The sequence below is a fragment of the Haliotis rufescens genome, unplaced genomic scaffold, assembly GCF_023055435.1.
Source record: "Haliotis rufescens isolate VD_foot unplaced genomic scaffold, xgHalRufe1.0.p SCAF_15, whole genome shotgun sequence".
NCBI lineage: Eukaryota > Metazoa > Mollusca > Gastropoda > Lepetellida > Haliotidae > Haliotis > Haliotis rufescens.
This window is the reverse complement of record NW_025963835.1, coordinates 8,565,865-8,589,853: the sequence shown is the minus strand read 5'-3', so window position 1 is coordinate 8,589,853 and position 23,989 is coordinate 8,565,865. Positions and strand designations below refer to the sequence as shown.

General features: G+C 37.8%; 1 protein-coding gene across 1 annotated transcript in view; it reads right to left on the bottom strand.

The window, feature by feature from the left end:
- LOC124121193 (synaptic vesicle 2-related protein-like) overlaps positions 1-23,989 on the bottom strand; it is a 135,570-nt gene that overhangs the window by 110,812 nt on the left and 769 nt on the right. The window contains exon 2 of the mRNA XM_046484177.2: positions 20,305-20,453. Within this exon, the coding sequence (XP_046340133.2) occupies positions 20,305-20,453 (149 nt within the window). The remainder of the gene's footprint in view (positions 1-20,304; positions 20,454-23,989) is intronic.

The window sequence follows — 23,989 nt, the reverse complement described above, 5'->3', positions numbered from 1 at the left end:
TCACTTCAGGCCTTAACAGGAGAAATGCCACTAAGTCTACACAGGGAACAGCTAAGCTTAAATTTCTGGGCCGCATCCCAATCAAACCCTCTAATCCAAAACTTAATAAACCAAAATATCAGCCCCAAAAACCAAGCTCTATCTCGTAAACACCCCTTACTTACCCCAATATCCCAAAGAATAACAAACTACCTAAATGAACACCAAATTAAAAATCTTAAACAAAACTGCAAACAATCAAATATCTTCACCCCTAAACTTAAAATACCCAAAATAGACACAACACTAGCTAGCCAAATAAATAAACAAACCGACCCAAACATAGCTAAAACCACCACACTAGCATACATACACGAAAATTGGCCAAATTGGTGTCACATTTACACGGACGGATCTTCAGATCCGACCTCCAAACACACAGGTTTCGGAGTCCATACCACACAATCAACTAAAACTACACAATCCTTCCGACTCCCAAACAACCAATCAATATTCACGGCAGAACTAATGGGCATGGCCTCAGCCCTCCATAGTCAAGAATCCAAAAACCACAATAAAATCCTAATACTTACCGACTCCCTAAGTGGACTGCAAGCCCTCCAAAACAAAAATACCAAAAACCGACCTAAATTAATAAATCTAATACTTAAAAGCTCCAACGACCTAACTAACGCAGGCAAACAAATAACCTTCTTGTGGATACCCGCCCACGTAGGAATATACGGTAATGAAAACGCCGATAAGGCAGCTAAACTATCCCTCAAAATCCCAGAAATAAGCTTAAACTTACCCATCTCAAAATCAGAAATTAAAAGTGTAAATAAGCAAAAAATCACAAAAAAATGGCATAACCTATATCTTAACTCAAATAGCCAAATCAAAAAGGTACTCAGCAAACCACTAACCAAACCAAAAATTCACCATCCATCAAAAAAAATCGACAGAGTAATCACTAAACTCCAAACAGGACACACCAACCTAAATAACCACCTAAAAAAAATAAAAAAACATACTACAGGTAACTGCCCACACTGCAAACAACTAGAAACCCCAGAACACGCACTCATCTACTGCACACACTACCTAACACATCGAACCGCATTACAAACCACCCTCAATCTAAACAAGGCTCTCACTCTAGAAGCAATACTAAACCCACAAAATAAACTAGAAAACTTCAAGGCCTTAGGCGTATTCTTAATCAAAACGGAACTAATAAAACGCATCTAAAAACACTATAATCCACCAAATCAAAATTACATAAACACACAAACATCCACCATACCCAGCTCCCTTAGTTCTCCTCCCCTACCCCATTGGCATCTATTCCAAATCTCAAAATTCCCAAATTCTATATAAGCAACCCCTAAAGCCCCCTCTTGGGTTGCGCACACCACTTTCGCCCCTTTCGGAAACACATTAAATGGCCTGGCCGGGCCCGTGTGCGAAATACGCATCAGTCGGAAAGCGCACGTTAAATCTCCAAAGTAAGTAAGTAAGTAAGGTTTTGAGGAGAGAAGGGGTTTGACCAACTTACCAAGCAGACCTCTCTCCCACAGCCCAGAGTGTTGTACCGACTCTCTGTGGCACCCTCAGTTATTATCTAAGTATATTGTAAATTGTTAATTGTTCTTGTAAATAAAATTGTGATTAGTCTCCTGTGACTCTGGCTCTTTGCTGACTAATTCCCCAAGAAAACCAGCACGTCATTTGGAAGGAATTGTTCACCCTGAACAGTTCCATGATACTGCACTTATTCAGGTTCTAGTATCTGCACAAATGTTACAATGACCAGTGACCACAATACTGTCAAATTAAATAGTATAAGAATGTTGTCTTTTAAAGAAATTTATGCATATCATATGTTCTTATGGATATTTTTATTTAAATGCACATGCTTGCATGTACACAAATATTTGATTCTAGTGGCCACGAATAACAAATTCAATTCTTGAATGGATACAGTTCGATTCACCGAATACGCGAGTGAATCGTAACAGACCTAGTGTTCAGCATGAAAAGCACTAGAACACAGTGTTATCACCATTCCCACCATGGGGCACATTAGAATTTTGTTTGTTCATATAGTAGTGACTATAAACTATAAAAAAAAAGAGTCCTAGAAAGCCTTCAGAAGAGATAGGCACTTGGGCCACTGCATGTCATCAGAAACAAGGGAATAAATGTAATGGAAGCTTTGAAGAAGGATAAAGTAAACCACTGAGCAGGACAAAGTTGTAAAATGAATGAAAAAGAACAGTAGCATAAATTAAACTGAATACATATATTTCAGTCTTGTGCATGTTACCGGTGCCGCTACATGAAGCACAAAACAAGGTGCATAATTGTTGGTGGGTTGCATGCACATGGTAATAAGAAATAAGTTCCTTTTATAAAAGGATCTTGGTTAACCTCAATGCTGATTTTCTAAAAGCATGCACTGCAAACAGGATGCACAATATCTAAAGCTTGGACAAAGGGACTTTAACTCTGGGGGAAAATCCTCACTTAACTTTTTTCATCATGCAAAGTTTCATTCAGGTAACTTCAGGAGTTTCTGTAAAAAGTTGTCACCATTACAAACACCATGCACTATGGACCATAACTCTGTAAAAAAATAATTGACGGGACCAATTATCAAACTCAGTCTTGACAAGTATCTCTTAGGTAAGCTTGTCAAGTTTTATTCATGTGTTGTCAGTAGTTTCTGAGAAAACTTGGAAGGAAGGACAGACAGAAAGACGAAAGGATGAAAACCCCCTATATATATTCCTATATTGAGGTTGCATCAGGTGAACTTTCTAATCAGGCAATCAGTGTGGAGGCTTCTAAATTTGAGATAAACAGTAAAAGGTAAACACAGTCATTATTAATTGAAATGACCGAGCGACTGGCAAAGAAATGGCGTATTGACACAATTTAAAAAAAAAAATCTTAAGAAACATAAGCAATTACTTTTTTCAAATAAAGAATGTTTTACTGTGCATTTAATGCCAGCCCAGGTCAATATTTCATGTATAATGTATAATGTATGTGTATGCGAATAAAGATCAATGATCATTGCTTCTCGTTTTGTCTTCAGTTCATTTTTTTGTACTCTGTGTAATCCGGACCTCGCCATAAACCAGATTTTTAAACCGGTCCCAAACCGAGTAAAACTGGACAGATTCCCCTGTACACGGAGATCAAACAACACGTAGGCATGCAGCTCAGGTAGGTTATAATGTGGTGGAACTTAACAACAGTTTCATATCAGTCAAATTTAGAAAGTTCATTTGATGATGATGTAAATCTGTAAAACAAATTGTGTGAGAAATAGACAGAGAAATAGACAGAGAAATAGACAGTTTAAAACAGTTTAGTTTTTAGCAGACAATGTCTTACGATTGTCAATGCGACTGATTTGGGCCAGCCATTGTCTGAATGAACATGTATTGTTTACCCTGTAGCCATGACATGAATATGTCTTAAATCACTTAATTGTTGTTATTTATAAGATGTTAATCCCAATTGTTAATCCCCATTGTATTGAACATTGACCGTCTGCCATCCTGAACCAACTGTGCAACTATGTCACTGATTTATTACTGTAGTTTATATTTATGACTTACTCCATTGTCAGGTGACCTTAGCATATATAAGCCTCGGTCCAGAAAAGAAAATCATGGTCCAAAAGCTACTGCTACAGGTACTAAATAAAATTCCAATATGGGCAAATAAATGGGGCTTGTTACGACGTAAATTGTAATAAAAAGGTAAATTGTAATACTTGCAGCAAATTGTAATAATTTTGACGTAAATTGTAATAACAACGTAAATTGTAATAGAAATCGACGTAAATTGTAATAATCTCTACTTGCGGTAAAATGTAATAAATTCTTACGTAATTTGTAATAACCTTACTACCGTAGTGTCCAAGACGCCAATTGACTAGAAATGATCTTAGTCAGTTGAGCTTGCGTTTCACATGTACAATTCGAGAAATACTGTGTATGATGACAAACGTACAAAACTGTTAAGTTAGGGATGGTTAGTATAGGCTTTATCGTACAATCGTCATTAAAGGGTGGTGTCAACATCGGTAAATTTAAATGACTGAAAGATCTATCCTCGGGTTCAAAATGATGGGTTACACAACCGTATCTTCGACAAATAACTTAATTGTGACATATTGTTCAATACTCGTATAAGGCTATTCAAGATGTTTTTGCATGACTTGCTTCAACAGTACGTCGACCAGTTCGACACGACTGAACGAGTGATGACGAAGGGTACAAACACAGGCTGGTCAACCAGTGTGTCGATTTGCAGTGGAAACGCTATACGAGTTGATAAGGAGTACATGATCCTTTTTTTTGAAACAAACGAGGGAATTTAATCATATTTATACAATTCATTTTATTTTGACGAAGAATTCAAATACAACAAATGAGTTGACAGATCCCGTGCATACACAAATAACATCCGGTATCTTCAGATAACTCTTGTACAGTTTCAAAGAGTATACGAATTATCATAAATTTCTTGCAATCAATTGCTGAAATATATCTGCATGTATCCAAATAGAAAGGAATTGAAAATTTATAATGAAAATATGTTTGTCACTAAAGTAAATTTTCTCTTTGACCTTGAAACGTACTTGAAGATCATTAAACTCAACAATCGTTGGTGGATTGCGCCAAGAAACCTTGATGCGAAATATATACGTACAATTATTCCCTGAAAACATAACCTCCTCTGAAAGATTAAGAGGATTAAAGTAATTTGGGCTAACATCAAGCACTGTAATAACATACTCTCTTAAAATTCCATTGAAATGACTGGTGACTTACCAAAATGTCAAATTATATTTTGCTCCGATTTTTTTTTCCTAGTTCTAATTGCCTACCCTTATCACTTTTTTTCTGAAATTGAGTTAAAACTTCTAAATTTGAGACTGCAATATATGTCTTCAGAGGGTATTTCATACACTATGTAACAACTGTTTTACCCCATTTCAAATTTGGTTCCATGCTGAATCGCTCTTTCCAACTACTGCTAACACACTTTAAATGCAAGGAAAGCATCCCAAACATATATTTTTATATATAAATACATTGTGTTGATAACCACGTACTTAACCTACAGAAATAACACTCCAGTGAGTTTATATATATACAACAATGTTCGATATATCAAGTTTCAAAAAGTTATCACACCCCACACTAAGTCATTTTTAATGACGATTATACGATAAATGCTGCACCAAACTTCCCTAAACAGTTTTGTACCTTTGTATATATATATGTACTCCAACTGTTCGAAGTACAGTAAAACATACATGTATATAGCTATATTCGTACCGAAAAATTATATATATTGAGCTATATTCGTACCGAAAAATTATATAAATAATTTTTCGGTACGAATATAGCTCGAGATACTTTTGTCATGCAATGCGAAAACATGCATGTTTGACACACACAGTTATTATATTTGTGAACAGTGTGTGTTTGTGTGTCTATGCGGATGAGGCCCAAGTATCGCAGCAACAGTATGAATTGGTTTCTTAGAGAGTTACTAGTCTTTTCATCAGAATTTTAACAAATTATGTTGTAATTTCATTACAGTGCTTGTTGTTTGTTGGAATTACTGTAATCCTCTTAAACCCCCAGAGGAGGTTATGCTTTCAGGGGATTATTGTCCGTCTCAAATTAGTGATAAAAAATGAAAAACGTATTATCTACGAAGAATATACTTATGTCTTCGTTGGACATACATTTATCTACGTAGAAGATACGTTTATCTAATGTATTTGCTACATTCTAATTCGTATATCTACAGGTTTGTGTTTCTATTTTATCTTTTACAATATCTTACTTTGTTCATTTGTTACATTTTGTATAACCTTTAATTGCTCATATCAGCATTTTTGTGGGACCTCTCACAAAGTAGTGTCACTCATCTTTCACTTGGAACTATATGTAGAAGTGCAGTCATAGATCTGATAAAAAAATGACATATAGAGGTCGTATTTACTGACATACATACATACATACATACATACATACATACATACATACATACATACATACATACATACATACATACATACATACATACACATTACATACATACATACATACATACATACATACATACATACATACATACATACATACATACATACATACATAAACACACACAAACACACACATACATACCTATATGTATGTGTGTGTTGGTGTGTATATGTGTGTTTGTGTGTATGTGTGTATGTATGTGTGTGTGTATATACTATTGAGGGCATAGTATCGGAGATAAATATAATTTGGTTTCTTAGTTAGTCACTATTCCTTTCATTGGAATGTTAAGAAGGAATGCTACAATTTCAATATTTTATTACGGTGCTTGATGTTAGCTGGAAATATTTTAATTCTCTTAAACCCCCAGAGAAGATTATCCTCTGAGGTAATTTTTGTCCGTATGTACATGTCACAAATTAGTGATAACTTATGAAAAACGTAATTATCTGTTTCGAAAATTATGTACCGCATTAAACGTGAGGTACCAAATTTGGTATCAAGGTTGCTTGTCGCAATCCACCAACGATTGCCGAGTTTAATGATCTTAGAATACTCTTCGTATAAGGTCAAAGAGAATATTTACTTTAGTGACAAAACCCTTTTCATTATAGATTTTCAATCCTTTCAATTTTGATCAAAACAGATATATTTCAGCAATAATTGATTGCAACAAATTTATTATACATTCTGATGCTCTTTGAAACTCAACAAGACATGCCCGAAGATACCAAATATTATTTGTGTATACTTTGAATTATGATTTCGTGTCGTTATCATGATGGATTCTGTTTTTTTTGTTGGGGAAAGGAGTTATTATCCCAGCAAAAGTTGTCAGTAAGTTGTTGTTAGTTTTTCATGACATATGAAAGGAATCCAGACAGTTACATTTATTCATTTATTTCATTAAATATACTTCTTCCTATGAAAGGAAATATTTTATGCTATATAAATTATCCATATGTTAATCATACATTGCTACAAATATTGCATAAGTTAACATGGTTTGCATTTATTTATTATTATTATTTTATCTGTGAGAAGTTCACAGAGACCGAGAATACACAATATCTAAAAGTATATGCAATGTAGGTAAAGAATATCCACGCCCCTCTTTTGATATTAATAAAAACATTGTATATAATGTAATGTATTAAGTATTCTCCTTCCCCATGCATGGGAAATCTATGCTGCATTTGCTGGTTTTTTTCCTCTGACATTGCATAGGAGATCTGTCACTCATTTGTTGTATTTGAATTCTTCGTCAAAATATAATGTATAAATCAAATTGAGTTGTCTCGTTTGTTTCAAGGAAACGGTCATGTGCTCCTTATCAAATTAAGTAAACTTCCAATGCAAATCGACATAATTTCATGGTCCGGTTGCACAGAGCTCTCTTCGGTAACTCGTAACTCAATGTTATTGCAATGGACTCCTAGCTAAGCTACTATTGGATGATAAATCAATTAACCTATTTGTCGAATAGACGTACCTAATGTAATCCATCATTTTTAACGTGAGGATGGATCTTTCAGTCATAAATTTTGATGTGTACAGTTGCTAGAGTATCATTCTAACAATACAGACATGACACAAGCTGGACGTAAAATAATTGATAAAGGTAGTCCTTGAGGGCTCACATACCTACATGTACATCGCCCAGGACATTGTCATTACTTGCTTTACATCCTCCGAGCAATGTTAAAAAAATTGAAACTTGAATAATAATAAATTGATATTATGTATATGAACATGTATAAATCAGCTTGCACACAGACTATTGCAGAATGACATGTCATCCATTTGCTAGTTTAGTTTAGTTTAAACATATTTTATTCACAGAACAAAATGAGAATTGTATTGGGGACAAGTTCTTGCAACTTAGTAAACCTCTCTCCGCATAAAATATGTACAAATATACAGTTGCAAAATAAATAAATTTGCTTCAGTCAGTAAAAGTCAGACTTTCCACATTTCCACATCAATATATTTGTGTAAGTTTGTTACGTTATAATTATTCCATTGTGTATATTACTACCTACTTTACCAATTGAAATATGATTCCATTAGGTTAAATATGAACAAGTATGATGAAAATCGTCAATATGATATATTACAATTAAGTACAAAACACACAGAGTATTTCTCAAATACATAAGAAAACTAAGTTCATTCTAGTAATTAATCTTCTTCTGGACAACCATAGAAATGAAATTCCAATGCGTTTATATATACATATAATTATACAACAATGTACGATAACGACCTCAATCCTCCCCCACACCCATACTTTAATGACGATTGTACGATAAACCCTGTACCAACCCTGGCAAGGATAGGTTCTAGTCATTTAACGCCTTTGACACTAAACTTATAAGGTTATTACAATTTAAGTAAAAAGTTATTACATTTTACCGCAAGTTGAGATTATTACAATTTACGTCAATTTTTATTACAATTTGCGTATTACAATTTACGTCAAATTTTATTACAATTTACGTTGATATTACAATTTACGTCAAAATTATTACAATTTGCTGCAAGTATTACAATTTACCTTTTTATTACAATTTACTTCGTAACAGGGCTTCTCATTAAATGCTGAAAAAACAACAGGGATAGTATTTAAACATAAAAATATGCACGCAAACATCCCCAAACTACATCTGGTCAACAATCCTATCAAATTCCAAAAACAGACTAAATTTCTAGGACTAACATTTGATGATTATCTCACCTGGGATGCTCACCTTAAACCCTTAGTAACTAGATGCACAAAAGATCCAAATACACTCCAATGCCTGATAGGTTCCATCTGGGGGGCCTCCAAGGAGACCCTACTATCACTTTACAAATCACTAATTAGATCAAAAATAGACTATGGATGCCCAATATACCTTAAACAACTCACTTAGCGATAAACTAATTTCAATCCAATAACATAATCACACGTACACAACATGGAACACCCCGTACCTCACTGCAGGCCCTCACAGGCGAAATCCCCCTGGATTTACGCCGAGAACAGCTAATGATAAACTTCTGTACCTCAACCCAGCAAAAACCCCAAATCCAACAAATCCTTAACAATAATCTAAGCCTAAAACATCAAACGATTTAAAACAAAATGCAAAACCAAACTTCAAACCCCCAAAATAGACATTACATTCTCCTCCAAACTAAATAAGGAAACCGACCCCAACACCACTAAAACCACCACACTAGCATACATACATACATAAGGGCTGAAGCCGGACACCGCACGCCGGTAGACCGGCCATGCCGTAATCACTTCAAAACAGTATATAATTTTAAGAACCTACCGATCATATCATTCATTTATTAAATCTCTGGCATTTCACAATGTATGAAATACATATTCCATTTCAATTTATCTTTTTCTATCACTAAATTGAAGAAATATTCACTATTTCCTGCAATGTTATTGAAAATACAATTCCTGGACACATACTTCAAGTAAGACAACGGGTCCACATCAGACATGTCAAAGAGTAAAATAAATATGTTTCAAGCAGATCTTTAAATATCCTTAACAAAGTAATATATAAAACCAACAGAAATATATCTAAAAGTTTCAAACTTACATTTAAGTTATTATTTTCATCTTTTCGTGCGATCGCGTGTAATGTTAGTCAAATAACATCTTGGCTTTTGCCGCCTCAAATTCTCGGCTCGGACTCGATGTTTAGTTAATGCCAAAATATATGCATGAAAAAAATCTTTGTCACAGCTCATAACCTAGCACAATACATCCATGAAGTTTTAATACATTTTAATATAGATCATGATTTTCTGCTTAAAACTTTCAGAATAACACGATTTATAAAAAACCTATTGTCAAAATCTGAAATTCATCATACACAAAGACAGTACCATTGCCGTTTTTTTATTTAATGCCTTATGTCACATGCTCAAATTTGACCAATCACGAAACTCGTAGCAGATTGCGGCAAGAAAGTGTCATTAGAAACCAATGTTTATCTAATATATTTGTTACAGCAACGAAAATACTCTGGGCAAGGTAACCCATGTAGATGAAAAATTAAGCTTTCTAATAGTGTGTCACATGGCAGTCTTCGATGTATGTATTCATACGAAGCTTCGAAAACGTAGGTATTTCTTCATGTTACATAGTGGACAGCCACTGTTATCGGGAAATGGGTGAAGACAGATACCATTTTAATTCTTTTTAAAATAATTTACAGATACTTAAACAATGAAAATAAAAAAGAAATACGTAAGTGTATTTTATGAAATCTTATATCTGCTGCAAATCATCAAATTTTCACTTCCTTGGTCCATAATCTGGACGTTATGAATGTGTAAGCTTACGGGGTTTTTCATTTACAACAAACTTAATGAAATTGTAAATGCATTATTTATATAATGTAATAAACATAGCTTTCATATGTTTGAACAGTAGGATAAGACCTTTTAAATGGTGTATAACATGTACAAGCAAAGATGTTTTACAAGCAGATATTTTCCTTGATGAATGTTGGCTTCATCTGTCACACAAGGGTCTCTGGGAACCTTCAATTGACATGAATCAGTGACAAGTAAAATAAGTCAATTTCACTGACATTTTGATTTTTTCAATCTTTCACGACTTTGTTTCAGTTGAACCTCAGGTTGAAATTGATAATTCATATCTACTCATCAGGCATTCACCATTGTGTACAAATTTGAGATTGAAGCAAAGTATCTTTTTAAAGTGACTATCCACGATCTTGTCATCATTACATATTTGACAGTTCTCAAAACAAACATCTATTTGAGAGCCAGCTAATATATAAATGCTCAAACATTTAACATTGTTACAATAACAACATTGTGTTCAAACTTGATGTCTTTTACTGTAATCACTAATAATAAATAACAAACAACTTCAAACAAGAAAGAAGTGAGCATAGCTCACATACCCCTGTTATCCTCGCTGGTCAACAACAAATAGTAAATAATTTGTTAATTAATGAAATATACCTGTTGCTTTAAGTCAGAGGAACTGCCCTTTCCTTTGTAACCCCATGAGGATGCATTATAGTTGAAATGAACACATGTTTTTGCAAATATATTTCAATCTAGTAATCAATGCTTAGCACAACATACATTCTTGGAATCCTTTGAAACTGGAAATTAACTACAAAGCATGACACATACTTATTATACATTAAATGAAAAAGAGCAAAAGAGAAAACTTTCAGAATCTTATAAAAGATAAAAAACAATCATAGTGGTTCATGTAGCAAGTTTGCTGAAGCTGGGATACATAATATTGTAAACATGGATCGTACAAAAACTCTACCCAAAATTTATGTTTCACCATGATTCCATGGAAACGGCAAAAATAAAAAAATTCAGAATCTTCAAACTAGCAAAAGGCACAAGTACTCATTGTGGTAAATGTGTGTAGGAAGCTTGATGAAGCTAGATTGCATAGTTAAAAAGATATGGGCCGTACAAAACACCCACCCTAAAAGTTTAAGTTTCTTAATGTGTCCATGGAAACGGCAAAAATTAAAAAGTTCAGAATCTTCAAACTAGCAAAAGGCACAAGTACTCATTGTGGTAAATGTGTGTAGCAAGTTTGGTGAGACTAGGGTGCATGGTTAAAAAGTTATGGGCCGTACAAAAGCTCGGACGGGAGGACGGACGGACAGACTGAACGCTATATACCCCCCAATTTACTTCGTAAACGGGGGTATAATAAACATAATCTTTAATTTATCACAATTGTGATAGGTAAGGTTGCATGGCCACTTGCGTTTCATTTTGGCGACTGACTAAAAATATTTACTAAGCTATCAACAAATCAAAAAAGGAACTTTGAGCCCTGTACATGAAAATTTGCCAAATTGGTGTCACATCTACACGGATGGGTCATCTGACCCGGGCTCAAAACACACAGGATTCAGCATCTATATTTCCCAACCCACAAAAGAAACGAAATCCTATTGGCTCCCAATTAACCAATCAATATTGACCCACAAAACACAAACAACACAGAACAATGGTACTAACCAACACACAGCTATCACTAGCAACACTCCTAAACCCACTAAACGACACACAAACCTTCAAAGCACTAGGCATAGTCTCAACTAAAACAGGCCTACTAGGCCGCATATAATTACATACAAAAACAAAACTATCAATAAACTAAAAACCTTAAAATCACAAACATACGAACCACAAAACCAAACCCTCGATTGTACCCCCCACCTATGGCATGCTTCCCAGTTCCACATTTTTACAAAATATAAATAAGCAGACCTAAACCTAAAATGGTTGCCTCACCTTTCAGACAAACCCTTCTCGGCAAACCCACTAAATGGCCCCAGGGCACCGAGCCAACAATCACTACCACTATGTGCTGGCACATAGTGCTTCTTGTATATATCTCTACCTGTAAAAAGTATTCTTGTATACACCATAAGCTATCAACTCCACTGAGAACCATGCATATGCCGACCCCTTGCATAGGAATATGCAAATAAACATTACCAACATCACACCAACATGTTGTTAATTTGGTGGAGAAGCCAGGTATGACAGACTTCTGTCCTTTCCTGTACCTGTTTGCAGCAATGTGTATGGTCCACAATATGTTAGGAACTGCCAGTCTCTTATATATATATATATATATTACACTACCATCCTCCAGGCCATGCCAGGTATATACATACAGCTAGGGCCAAGAAAAACCTAAGCTGTTGGGTTATCGAGTCACACCTTTAAGCTAGACTCATAATTTCAAAAATCTAAACGACAAAATTTATCACTTGTTACAAGTTTTGTACAAAATTCATTGTATTGTCTAGAACTTTGAATTCAGATGAGGGATATTCTTGCGTCCAACCACCCACACTGCAGACTTCTTACAGCAGCAAGACGTTGACTCTATCCATCTCTTTTGACCTCAACCAAAGGAAGAGGCCTCTGGACAAGGCTCCGGCCAAGTCCACGCCAAAGGAAAAGAAGACCCTCCCAACCCCAGGATCGGCTCCCCCTGCACCCAGACCAGCACCGAAAGCCACTCCAAAGAAGAAGTCCTTCCTCCCACCCCTCAGCCCTCAGTCGCAGCAATGGAACTCGCTCCTCTCGAATCCAGAGGGGAGGAACCCTTCTGCTCGCCTGAGGGAACACAGCGCCTCCCATGCCAAACCACAGCTACACCCAGACAACTCAGGAGTACAGCACCGGAGAAGCACTAGAGTGTGAGACACGTCAGGGCAGCCGAGACGAGAACATCCTGAATCAACAGAAGGATCTCCCCATCCCCTATACTCACCGGGAGGCCAATAGCAGCATGTACATCAGTGGCCTAGTGCAGTATCTGGGCCAGTGGCCTAGTGCAGTATCTGGGGGGGGTGAGATTAAGTACTGTAAAAGTTAATATTTTGGTGGGTTTTACTTCTTTATTTATTCTTTATGCTTTTTTTCCCTAATAGTATCAGTGCAACCCCGTGTGCGACATATGCGGGTTGTATCGTTTTACATTTCCAAATGCGGAAAAATCTCCAACTTACTTACTTACGAGATGAAAATCAGGGAGAGAAGGTCTACCTTCAGCCTAGGTAGGTTTGGGCTATGTGCTCCGGGGCACCAAGCAAATAAGCACTACCACTATGTGCTGATCTGGCACATAGCGCTTCTTGTATATATCTCTACCTGTATAAAGTATTCTTGTATACACCACAAGCTATCAACTCCAGATACTTCCTACAGAGAACCATACACCGACCCCTTGCATAGAAACATGCAGTCATCAAAGGCCAACTGGGAGCTAGCAATACGGTTACATTGATGTGTAAAGCTATATTGTCATGCACCTCACTGTCGCAGTTGTAGTAGCATTTCTATATAATTATGCAAAACAATATGTAAACAGCACGGAAAAGCTGGCATAGGCCCATCTGTTCTTATTTCATAATAAGTGTGTTTTTTTACAAACAAGAGAAAAGTCCGGTCACATGAGGTGTGGTCACGAAGCACACAACCTATGTGGAAGCCAGTGTGGTAGCCAGTGTGGTAGCCAGTGTGGTAGCCTGTGTGGTAGCCTGTGTGGAAGTCTGTGTGGTAACCTGTGTAGAAGTCTGTGTGGAGCCTGTGTGGTAGCCTGTGTGGTAGTCTGCGTGGTAGCCTGTGTGGTAACCTGTGTAGAAGTCTGTGTGGAGCCTGTGTGGTAGCCTGTGTGGTAACCTGTGTGGAGCCTGTGTGGAGCCTGTGTGGTAACCTGTGTGTTAACATGTGTGGAGCCCGTGTGGTAGCCTGTGTGGTAGCCTGTGTGGTAACCTGTGTGGTAACCTGTGTGGAGCCTGTATGGTAGTCTGCGTGGTAGCCTGTGTGTTAACATGTGTTGAGCCTGTGTGGTAGCATGTGTGGTAACATGTGTTGAAGTCTGTGTGGTAGCCTGTGTGGAGCCTGTGTGGTAACATGTGTGGTAGCCTGTGTGGTAGCATGTGTGGAGCCTGTGTGGTAACATGTGTGGAGCCTGTGTTTGGTAACATGTGTGGTAGCCTGTGTGGTAACCTGTGTGGAGCCTGTGTGGTAACATGTGTGGAGCCTGTGTGGTAACATGTGTGGTAGCCTGTGTGGTAACCTGTGTGGTAGCCTGGGTGGTTACCTGTGTGGTAGCCTGTGTGGTAACCTGTGTGGTAGCATGTGTGGTAACATGTGTGGTAGCATGTGTGGAGCCTGTGTGGTAACATGTGTGGAGCCTGTGTGGTAGCCTGTGTGGTAACATGTGTGGAAGTCTGTGGGGTAACCTGTGTGGTAGCATCCATGGTAGCATCTGTGGTAGCCCGTGTGGCAATATGTGTTGAACCTGGGTGGAAGCCTGTGTGGCAGCCTGTGTAGTACCTTGTGTGGCAGCATGTGTGGCAGCCTGTGTGGTAGCCTGTGTGGTAGCCTGTGTGATAACCTGTGTGTCAGCCAGGGTTGCAGCCTGTGTGGTCGCCTGGGTGGAAGCCTGTGTAGTACCATGTGTGGTAGCCTGTGTGGTAAACTGTGTGGTAGCCTGCATGGAAGTCTGTGTGGTAGCCTGTGTGGAGCCTGTTCTGAGCCTGTGTGGTAGCCTGTGTGGTATTGTCCATGGAGAGTGCTACTGAAGCTATTATCGAGAAGAAATGACACAGTTAATACAGTTAATACAGTGAAACCCAAATACTACTCTGTTGTGAGTAAATATGTTGAAAAGTGCAAAATAAATAGTTTAATGGTACATATTCAGGTACAATTGTGTAGAAACCCTCTGTTTGATCTTTGAGTTAAAATAATGTTTATCAACAGTTATATTTAATTGCTATTTTGTGAAACTTATTGATCAAACAACACACACACACATTAAACATATACATATATACAGTCTGTATATATATGTGTGGTAACCTGTGTGGTAGCATGTGTGGAGCCTGTGTGGTAGTATCTGTGTATGCATCATTTATGAAACGTGGTTGAATGAAGAACACATTATGCTGCCTCTTAAATATCGCATTCGACCAATAGAAGGCGAGAGTGATGAAGCAAAAGATATTCGTATCAAGCTAGCAGTTCAGAGATTTTGAAGTAACATTCAGCTGAAGCATGTGGAAACAGGAACTTTTTAGTTTTCCCGCTATATAAGCTCAATCTTGATCATGAACCTACATTGTTTCAAAAAGAGCAACATTTCATTCATAAATACGCGCCTAAGTTAAATGTAAAGGCGTAAGTTGTTTGTCCATTGTCACCTTGGTATCGTGACGTCATAGTTTCCTAAATGTTATGACGTCATGTAACTATATGTTACTACTTCATGTCCGTTATTCAGTTATGGCCTGATGAGACTCGTACGTGGTACGAGTTGAAAGCGCTAGCCTAATAAAACTGTGTTCAATCGTACTCCACTTATTTAATTATAACTATATATATATATATATATGGTTGGTACAGTATATATTTAGAGAATCACACCCAAGTGTCTTTTGATATCAAATATAACACAAGTCAACACAAGTTGATAAAAGTGGAAAAAGTCCGAGGCTTGCCGAGGATTTTTGCCACTTTTATCAATGAATATTGATATATTTGATATCAAAAGACACGAGGGTGAGATTTTATTTATCATCCAACATCATTCTTCCAAGTTTTTCAGTTTGCAGAAAGTAATTAGCAGTATCTTCAGTGTAAAAAGTACTGCCAACAGCTTCAATAGCAGTGCTATTATTGATGTCATTTGATTGTGACGTCATTGTAACCAGTGACGTCACAATGGTCTTCAAAGCATTGTGATGTAATTTCATTGCATCGATATCTACAGTGTAGATATCGCTTGATCTCATCCAAGCGATATCTCCTGTGGGAGCCAGTTTTGGATGATAAATGTGGTGAACATAAAACATTCATACAATCACATCAGAGAGGCTGTTAGTCAAGTCAGACATCAGAAGTTGCATTTGATCGACCGCTATTTGCTGGTCTGTTGCATGTGGAGAAGATCAATGTCATGATGTTTGGTGGTGTACACATTGAAATGGCAGGCCTCAAAACGATAGAAGATTGGTTACAAGATAGTGCTTGGACATATGTCTTGTATGAAGCAAACATTGCTTCACCAGGTATTGCACAGTCGTTCTACCCATGCCCACATTGCTACTTTTGGTTGCCTCCGTGCTGCTGTAACTGACCTGATGTAACGTTAGGATACTACACCCAATGAAGACCGGTACTTGGGTACTTTGCCTCCCCGGTATCGATTCCTCACAGTGACGTAATTGGCAAAGAATGCCACAGGGCATATGGTTAGTATGTGGCCAATCTTCCCGTGGCAAGAGAGTTGGCCAGATTATACTCCGGGGTTGAACCTGGGAGCTCCCAGATTATACTCCGGGGTAGATTCTGGAAGCTCCCAGATTATACTCCGGGGTAGATTCTGGAAGCTCCCAGATTATACTCCGGGGTAGATTCTGGAAGCTCCCAGATTATACTCCGGGGTAGATTCTGGAAGCTCCCAGATTATACTCCGGGGTAGATACTGGGAGCTCCCAGATTATACTCCGGGGTAGATTCTGGAAGCTCCCAGATTATGCTCCGGGGTAGATTCTGGAAGCTCCCAGATTATACTCCGGGGTAGATACTGGGAGCTCCCAGAGTATACCCCTGGGGGTTGATACTGGGAAAGGGGGGTAGATTCTTGAGCTCCCAGAATCTACCCACGGGTAAATACTGGAAGGCCCCAGAATCTACCCAGGTATACTTTTATGCATTTTCCCGAGGCAAGAGAGTTAAATGACTTTAAAAGTCCAGTTTCCACCCTTGCCGAACTAGGCTGGAATTCCTCGGCTCGATCGTAGCACCACCTGTGGCTGTTACGAGTTATGTCCCTTCTATGCCTCTCCTATGGACCAATCAGATTCCACCTCTCGTATCACTTGCATTTGCTTCAAACAAAATGGCGGCACCCAGACAAGACGATCTGATCGACAATCAAGATCTATATTGTGATAAAACAGGTCTTACATCGCGAAGTGCATCAAATCATTTGAGCACCTTGATTAAAAACTTGACAACGAGTTGGCAGTGCACATGCTTTGCAAATCCTGCAATCAACCGAACTCTGGATGACAGTTTACAGACCGGATTTTGATTTCAGTGTGGGATTTTGATTGGACTATGCATAGACTTGTTAGTCCAGCCAAAATCTAATTCCATAATACCAGCCTAGTTCGGCAAGGGTGGAAACTGGACTTTAACAGTCAGTTAACTCTCTTGCCTCGGGAAGATGTATGTGGCCATGTAACTCAGTGCTCATGAAATTGAGGACAGTTATTGACTGCTCAACATCGTTGTCAGAGATTGAGATGGGCCCGGACTGTACGCTCCCCAGACATATCCACCATATAAACCCCTCTGGGATGTCAAGTATAGTCATCGGCCACATTCTCCAGCCAACCGACAAGAAGTGATGCAGGACCTCCAAGAAGAAGGGCGGCCTATCCCACGTGACTTCATCAGACGACTGACTTTTTCCGTTGAAAGCTAGTTTTTTTCTACCCCAACTTAATTCAGGCAACTGTCAAACCAGTATCAGATGCTGTCACTTTCAATGTTGATTTTGTTGAGTATTTGATCTTTTCAATACTTTTTTAGTTCATGAATCTATCTTTGGTGGTTTTTAAACTAGAGTGACTTTGAGTGAAACTATGGTAAAATTTCTTTTGGCCGTCAGTTTATCACGTTCTCTTCATGCTCATAAGATTACAGGTTTTGCTCTCTTTATCCCCATGACAAAAGCCTATGAACAGAATTGTCAACTATCCAGCAAAAAATGTACTTTGAATTTTGATCAGTGGAGGAGTGAGTGAGTGAGTATGGTCTTACGCCGCTTTTAGCAATATTCCAGCAATATCACGGCGGGGGACACCAGAAATGGGCTTCACACATTGTACCCATGTCGGGAATCGAACCCAGGTCTTCGGCGTGACGAGCAAACGCTTTAACCACTAGGCTACCCGACCGCCCCGATCCGTGGAGGAAAGTGTGTAAAGCAGCAACAGTTCCCTAAGTCAATTTCTTGTCCATCACTTCAGATTTTGACATTAGAATTCTGATGTTCCTGAGATCACTGAGAATGGGGAACTTCAAGCTGTACACAATGTCCCTAGAACAACTGCTTCCCTTGGGTTTTTTTATTTGGCAGCCATATTGGAAAAATTATGGTCACCAAGTATCTAAAAATGATCAAATGAAAGAGAAGTATCATAATACCAAATATGATAAAGCTATGTGAACAACTAAAGGCCTAATGTTTACAAATGTCCAAAAATAAGGATACTTTTGGTGGCCATCTTGGATTTGGTGGCCATCTTGAAAATATTGGATGGCCCAATAGCCATAAATTTTTGTACTGGGATGAAGAACCTGTGTACCAAATGTCATGCTTTTAACACAAAGTGCACAATTTAGTCAATAAGCCCCTCCACTATGTGGTAGCACGTGAGGCAGCCTGTGTGGTAACCTTTGTGGCATATTGTATAAGGTACCATGTAGGAATATTTCATCTGTTCAAGTTATAACCACATATAAATATGCTCCATGGATTTGAGGAGTGGTTACATATAGATTTATGGTAAGTGAAATTATCAACCTACACCTGCACATATTGTTGATGTACTGAGACTTTCAGTGAATGTGTTTGGTATTAAAAGAGAAAACTATGGAAGAATAGGCTCTTACGCATATTGTAGCTGTAATATGGGACTTTATAAGCTCAGATGAACAGGTAGATGTTAAGCAATTGTATTGTGTTCTCTGATAAAACAACATCTATGGTAAATTTGGACTTCTTCTAGCATCCAAGGGCCCTCAATAAAGTCTATCAGAAAAGGGTCTGAATTGTTGAAAATATACATTTGGTTATTCACTGTCACATATGCAATATTTGGCTTGACAGAGGGTATGGCTCAATCAATTTGATAAACATGATAAGTTCATGATTATTTTTAAAATGTTTCTCCTTTGAATGAGATAATTAACATGATTAAGAACTCCATAGTGAATGATTTGCAGGTTTTGAGTAGGGTGAAAACAATTCACCGAACATTCGATGAACCTTTGATATGTGATGACACAATACATGAATCATAAAATGAGCTGCTGTATCGATCTAATACACATGTGTTCTATTATACTATTATCAGAAGAGTTTACAGCGGACAACATCTTATTCGAAAAAAATATCACATGAGACATAAAATTCAATTCTACTTTCAAAGCTGTTTTCAACATTAATATCAGTTAGTTACATTTTTATTCCACAAGTACTTCATGAAAAAAAAAAGTTTCAAGCATCAGCTTGATGAAAAGGGTATCATACTGTGTATCAAACATGACTACAATTAATAGTAATACATGAATATTGTATCATGGCTAAGTGTATCAGTGGGCCTAGAGAATGTCAGCTGAGGCCATACCAGGACACATGCTGCTGCTGATTTCATACTCTCCTCTGCACGGTGATGCAGGAATAAACTCAGAACTGAAACACACTTATTACGACCATATGTACTGCTCTTTCAGGAGTCTTATATACCTATAGTTTGGAGTAAATGTGTTCTTTTCCTCTGTAACTGTAATCACTAATGTTGCAAACCAAATAAGAGTGCTCAATCAAAAAATTCCACAATAATCAACTATAAATAGTTATTCTGTAACTGAACAGTTTAAATTAGTTGTGACTAACCTTCGGGTGGCTCTTTTTGCTTGTTTCCTCCATCTCCACCTTCCTGTACATTTCCTCCCAAGCTCGCCATGTTCGCCATGTCTGTGATATCCATATCTATGTTCCCGTCAAGGTCTTCATATCCATCATCTCGATTGAACTTTACAAACCTTGAAAACATTATGACACTTTAGGCACTTTGTCCTTCGGCAATAAAAGTGTGCTACAATAGGCGACAGATGTGTACTTCCATTCACACCTTCAAGTGTCATGCATTTATGGGTTATAATGGTGTATATGTCGTTAAAATACAATTCGTCACTGGAACTATTGTTAGCAGGGTCGTTGGTAACAATGAATAGTCGTTACATGTTTCTGGTAGATTGTAGCACCAGTCTTTTTGTGAGAGTACTGTAGAGAAGACCTCTGACAAAAATAAATACGTCCGTCGATTTGCAGAAATTCTGCCGTTCTGACCGAGCACCTGGCCAAGACGAAATCTTCAGCATGAGCTTCTTTCGTTATTGCCTATGTGTTACTGAATCGGCAACATATGTTTTAATAACATTTATTGGTTATCTTGTAAATGCCCCATAGTCGGTCAACAGTGAATGAGATGTTGGCTGTTTACTATCAATGATGAGTGAATACATTGTTTGCCCCCTGTCAAATGAAGCTCCTCACAGCGATATCCCGTTCGCGGAGCACTATCGCGATGTTACCGAGAATGTAACGAATGTGTCACGCGCTGGGAAGGAGCTTGCTGTTAAACTGGTTCTATTGTTGGTAGGCGACGCAAGCTTAGCGTGATTTAGTCAGACAGGAACCCAGTCTAGCTAGCTGTCCAAGCTCCTCACAGCGATATCCCGTTCGCGGAGCGCTATCGTGATGTTACCGAGAGTGTAACGGAGGTGTCACGCGCTGGGAAGGAGCTTGGAGCTTGTCATGTGAAGGGACACGACTCTGCCTAAATTAGTCGTGAATTCCAGTCCTGAATTATTGAATACCACTAATCGCGGTTAAGCCAAGTACACAAAATATCTCCAAAAGCGATAGTGGTGCTTTTTCTAATGTGCATTTATAGTGTTGTTGTTGTTGTTGTTTGTGTTTCCAAATATGTTCAATATTTTGGTATTATATATCAAACACATATTTGCATCATACCTGTGATGTTTATCGCGGCATAGCTACTCTCCAACTAGTACACCTTATTGGACGACGTCAATTTATTGACCGAAACGGAATCCTATTTTGGATGCCCGCCACTCGAGTGCATGTACATTTCGAATGACTTCATTACGTAAACCATGTATTTTATTTCAGAACGGAGAGAGAAAAAGAAAAATTATATATTGCTTAAAAGGACGTCTGGAGCCCACCTGGGACCAGAAGTGCCATACAGGTATTAGACATCCTACCTGAGTAACTAGGGTAGTCATGCAGCAACTATGAGATAGACATTTGAATGATAATTAGAAGTCGATTACCAACGATGATACAGTGCAAATCGTCGACTTCTTTTGTACAAACATTTGGGTGTAGATTCTAATAACGTATGCTTGCAAACGGTTTTATAATTGTTATAATGAAGATATATTGCTTCCTCATCCTGAATTAGATTGACATGCAGCATTAATTTAAGTAGCAGACAAAACAAATCCTGTTTGAACGACATGAATCAATCTTGGGAAGACTAAAGCGGTCATAAAATGTTCCATCACAAGTAGAAACTTACTGCTCCTGTTATGCTTCTGTTAAACTTTGGTGACTAATATTTTAGTCAGATTACAATCCAATTGTTCGTATATTTGGTAAAGCATTCAACAGCATCGATTTAAAGTATATAAACATCCCCTTTCAAAGACATAAACTATTCAACATGCATAAAGCAGTCAGACTGCTTTTCGGATCATTCGACTTCTTGTCAGTACAACCTGCATGGTAATACTGCCATTTTTGTTTGATTCCTCAAAATCAAGTTACATTTTTATATGCCAACCTGGTTATGATGCCGATGCCAAACGCCCCAATTCCCTGTCTATAATGCCAATTTTAGGGGGTAGTCTTCACCAATATGTATCATTATCGTCCCTCTCTCAAGTGCATTGTTGTTTTCACAGGTTATCAGCGGGCATAAGACAAACTTCAGTCAAAGATTCAAGTGAAATTAATACCGTATTCGACGTAATAAGCGCCCCGTGAGCTCTCCAAATAGAAATAGGGGGCTCTTATTAGAAAATAATTTTTTTGAAAAAAAAAACAGAGTGCGTATTAAACACGACAAATATATTTTTCAGAATTTAATTTCCCATAATTAAGGGTGCATATAACACACGAGTGCGTATTATACACGAATAAATAAGTCTTGTGTACATTGATCAATCGGAAGGAGTGATAGCTGGGATTGTTCACCAGCCAATATATTAGCAAATTAGCGCCGTGCATGGGCGCTTTTTAGAGGGGGGCGCTTATTACGTCGAATACGATATTCACAGCTGTACAGTGTGTATATATGTAACTTGCATAAATCAACCTTGAATAAATACATGTAGTAAGAATTGAATGTATTTTGGTTCTTATAACTTTCCTCTATTATGTCAATCGGGTCCATCTTTAACCTTCCTTGTTACAGTGCCAACCTCGTTAGAAGTTGGTACTCCGAATGTGAAACATGCGAAACATCGCTTAATATTTCATTTGCTTTTTTAACTATTTGCAGTTCCTAAATACTGCCGATGTCCTTGAGAGAGTTGCCATTGATTTTATTCGCCGTGTTACAGATTTTGAACGGTTTGTTTTTGTCGCCAACAGACAGGTTTCGGAATCAGCTACTGAAGTTAATAGTCAGAATACTTAAATAAAGGTATGCATTTCCTTGCTGAAACCCACGACGGATTTGCTGCTGATATTCCATAAATGATGAGGGCGAATCTGGAATTTGAAACCCAGGAATCTGATGATGGTTAAGGGTAGACACTCACCTCATCAAAGTGCGGTAGCATGCATAGACGACTCGGCTACCCGTGTATTCCTAATGTATAACGAATGAGAAGAACAAGTTGAAATCAATACAAGGACTTGTAGCAAACCATATTTCTGCATATGCATATCGTATGGCGTATATACTACCTAAGCTATACACCATGAGTACAGAATGTATGTATGCATGCAGCGGGTCGTGTTGGTTTTACTGGGGGTGGATCACATTAATAGCATAAATTTGCCTAGCTAATGTTATTTTGTCAGCTTTATTCCATTTGATGTGGTCCCTATTCACAAGCATACAAACATCACATACTTTTCAAATGCTTGAGACTGAGACTGAAGCGCGAAAAGGTATACCACCATGGGTTTATGTGGGTAATACTTCTCTGAAAGGGAAGAATGTCTAACAACAGTTATAGTGGAACGTTTTGGCCTTTGGGTCATTGAGACAAATGTATTCGAAAAAGTGAACACTTGTACATATCGGACTACAGAATCCAATGCTGAGGCTTCAAACCTATCTCGTACATATCATTACCACCAATCCCTTTACATTCATTTAACATTCACACAGCGAGACTCTTGGGCTTTATCAAATGTAAATGTCCATGTAATGGTCAAACAGCGTGTATTAACTCGTTAACCATACTTCCTTTTCTAGGTTAACAGCCATAGATTCATCTACATTCAAGTTATTTTATGCTTGTACTTGGTAGGTGGC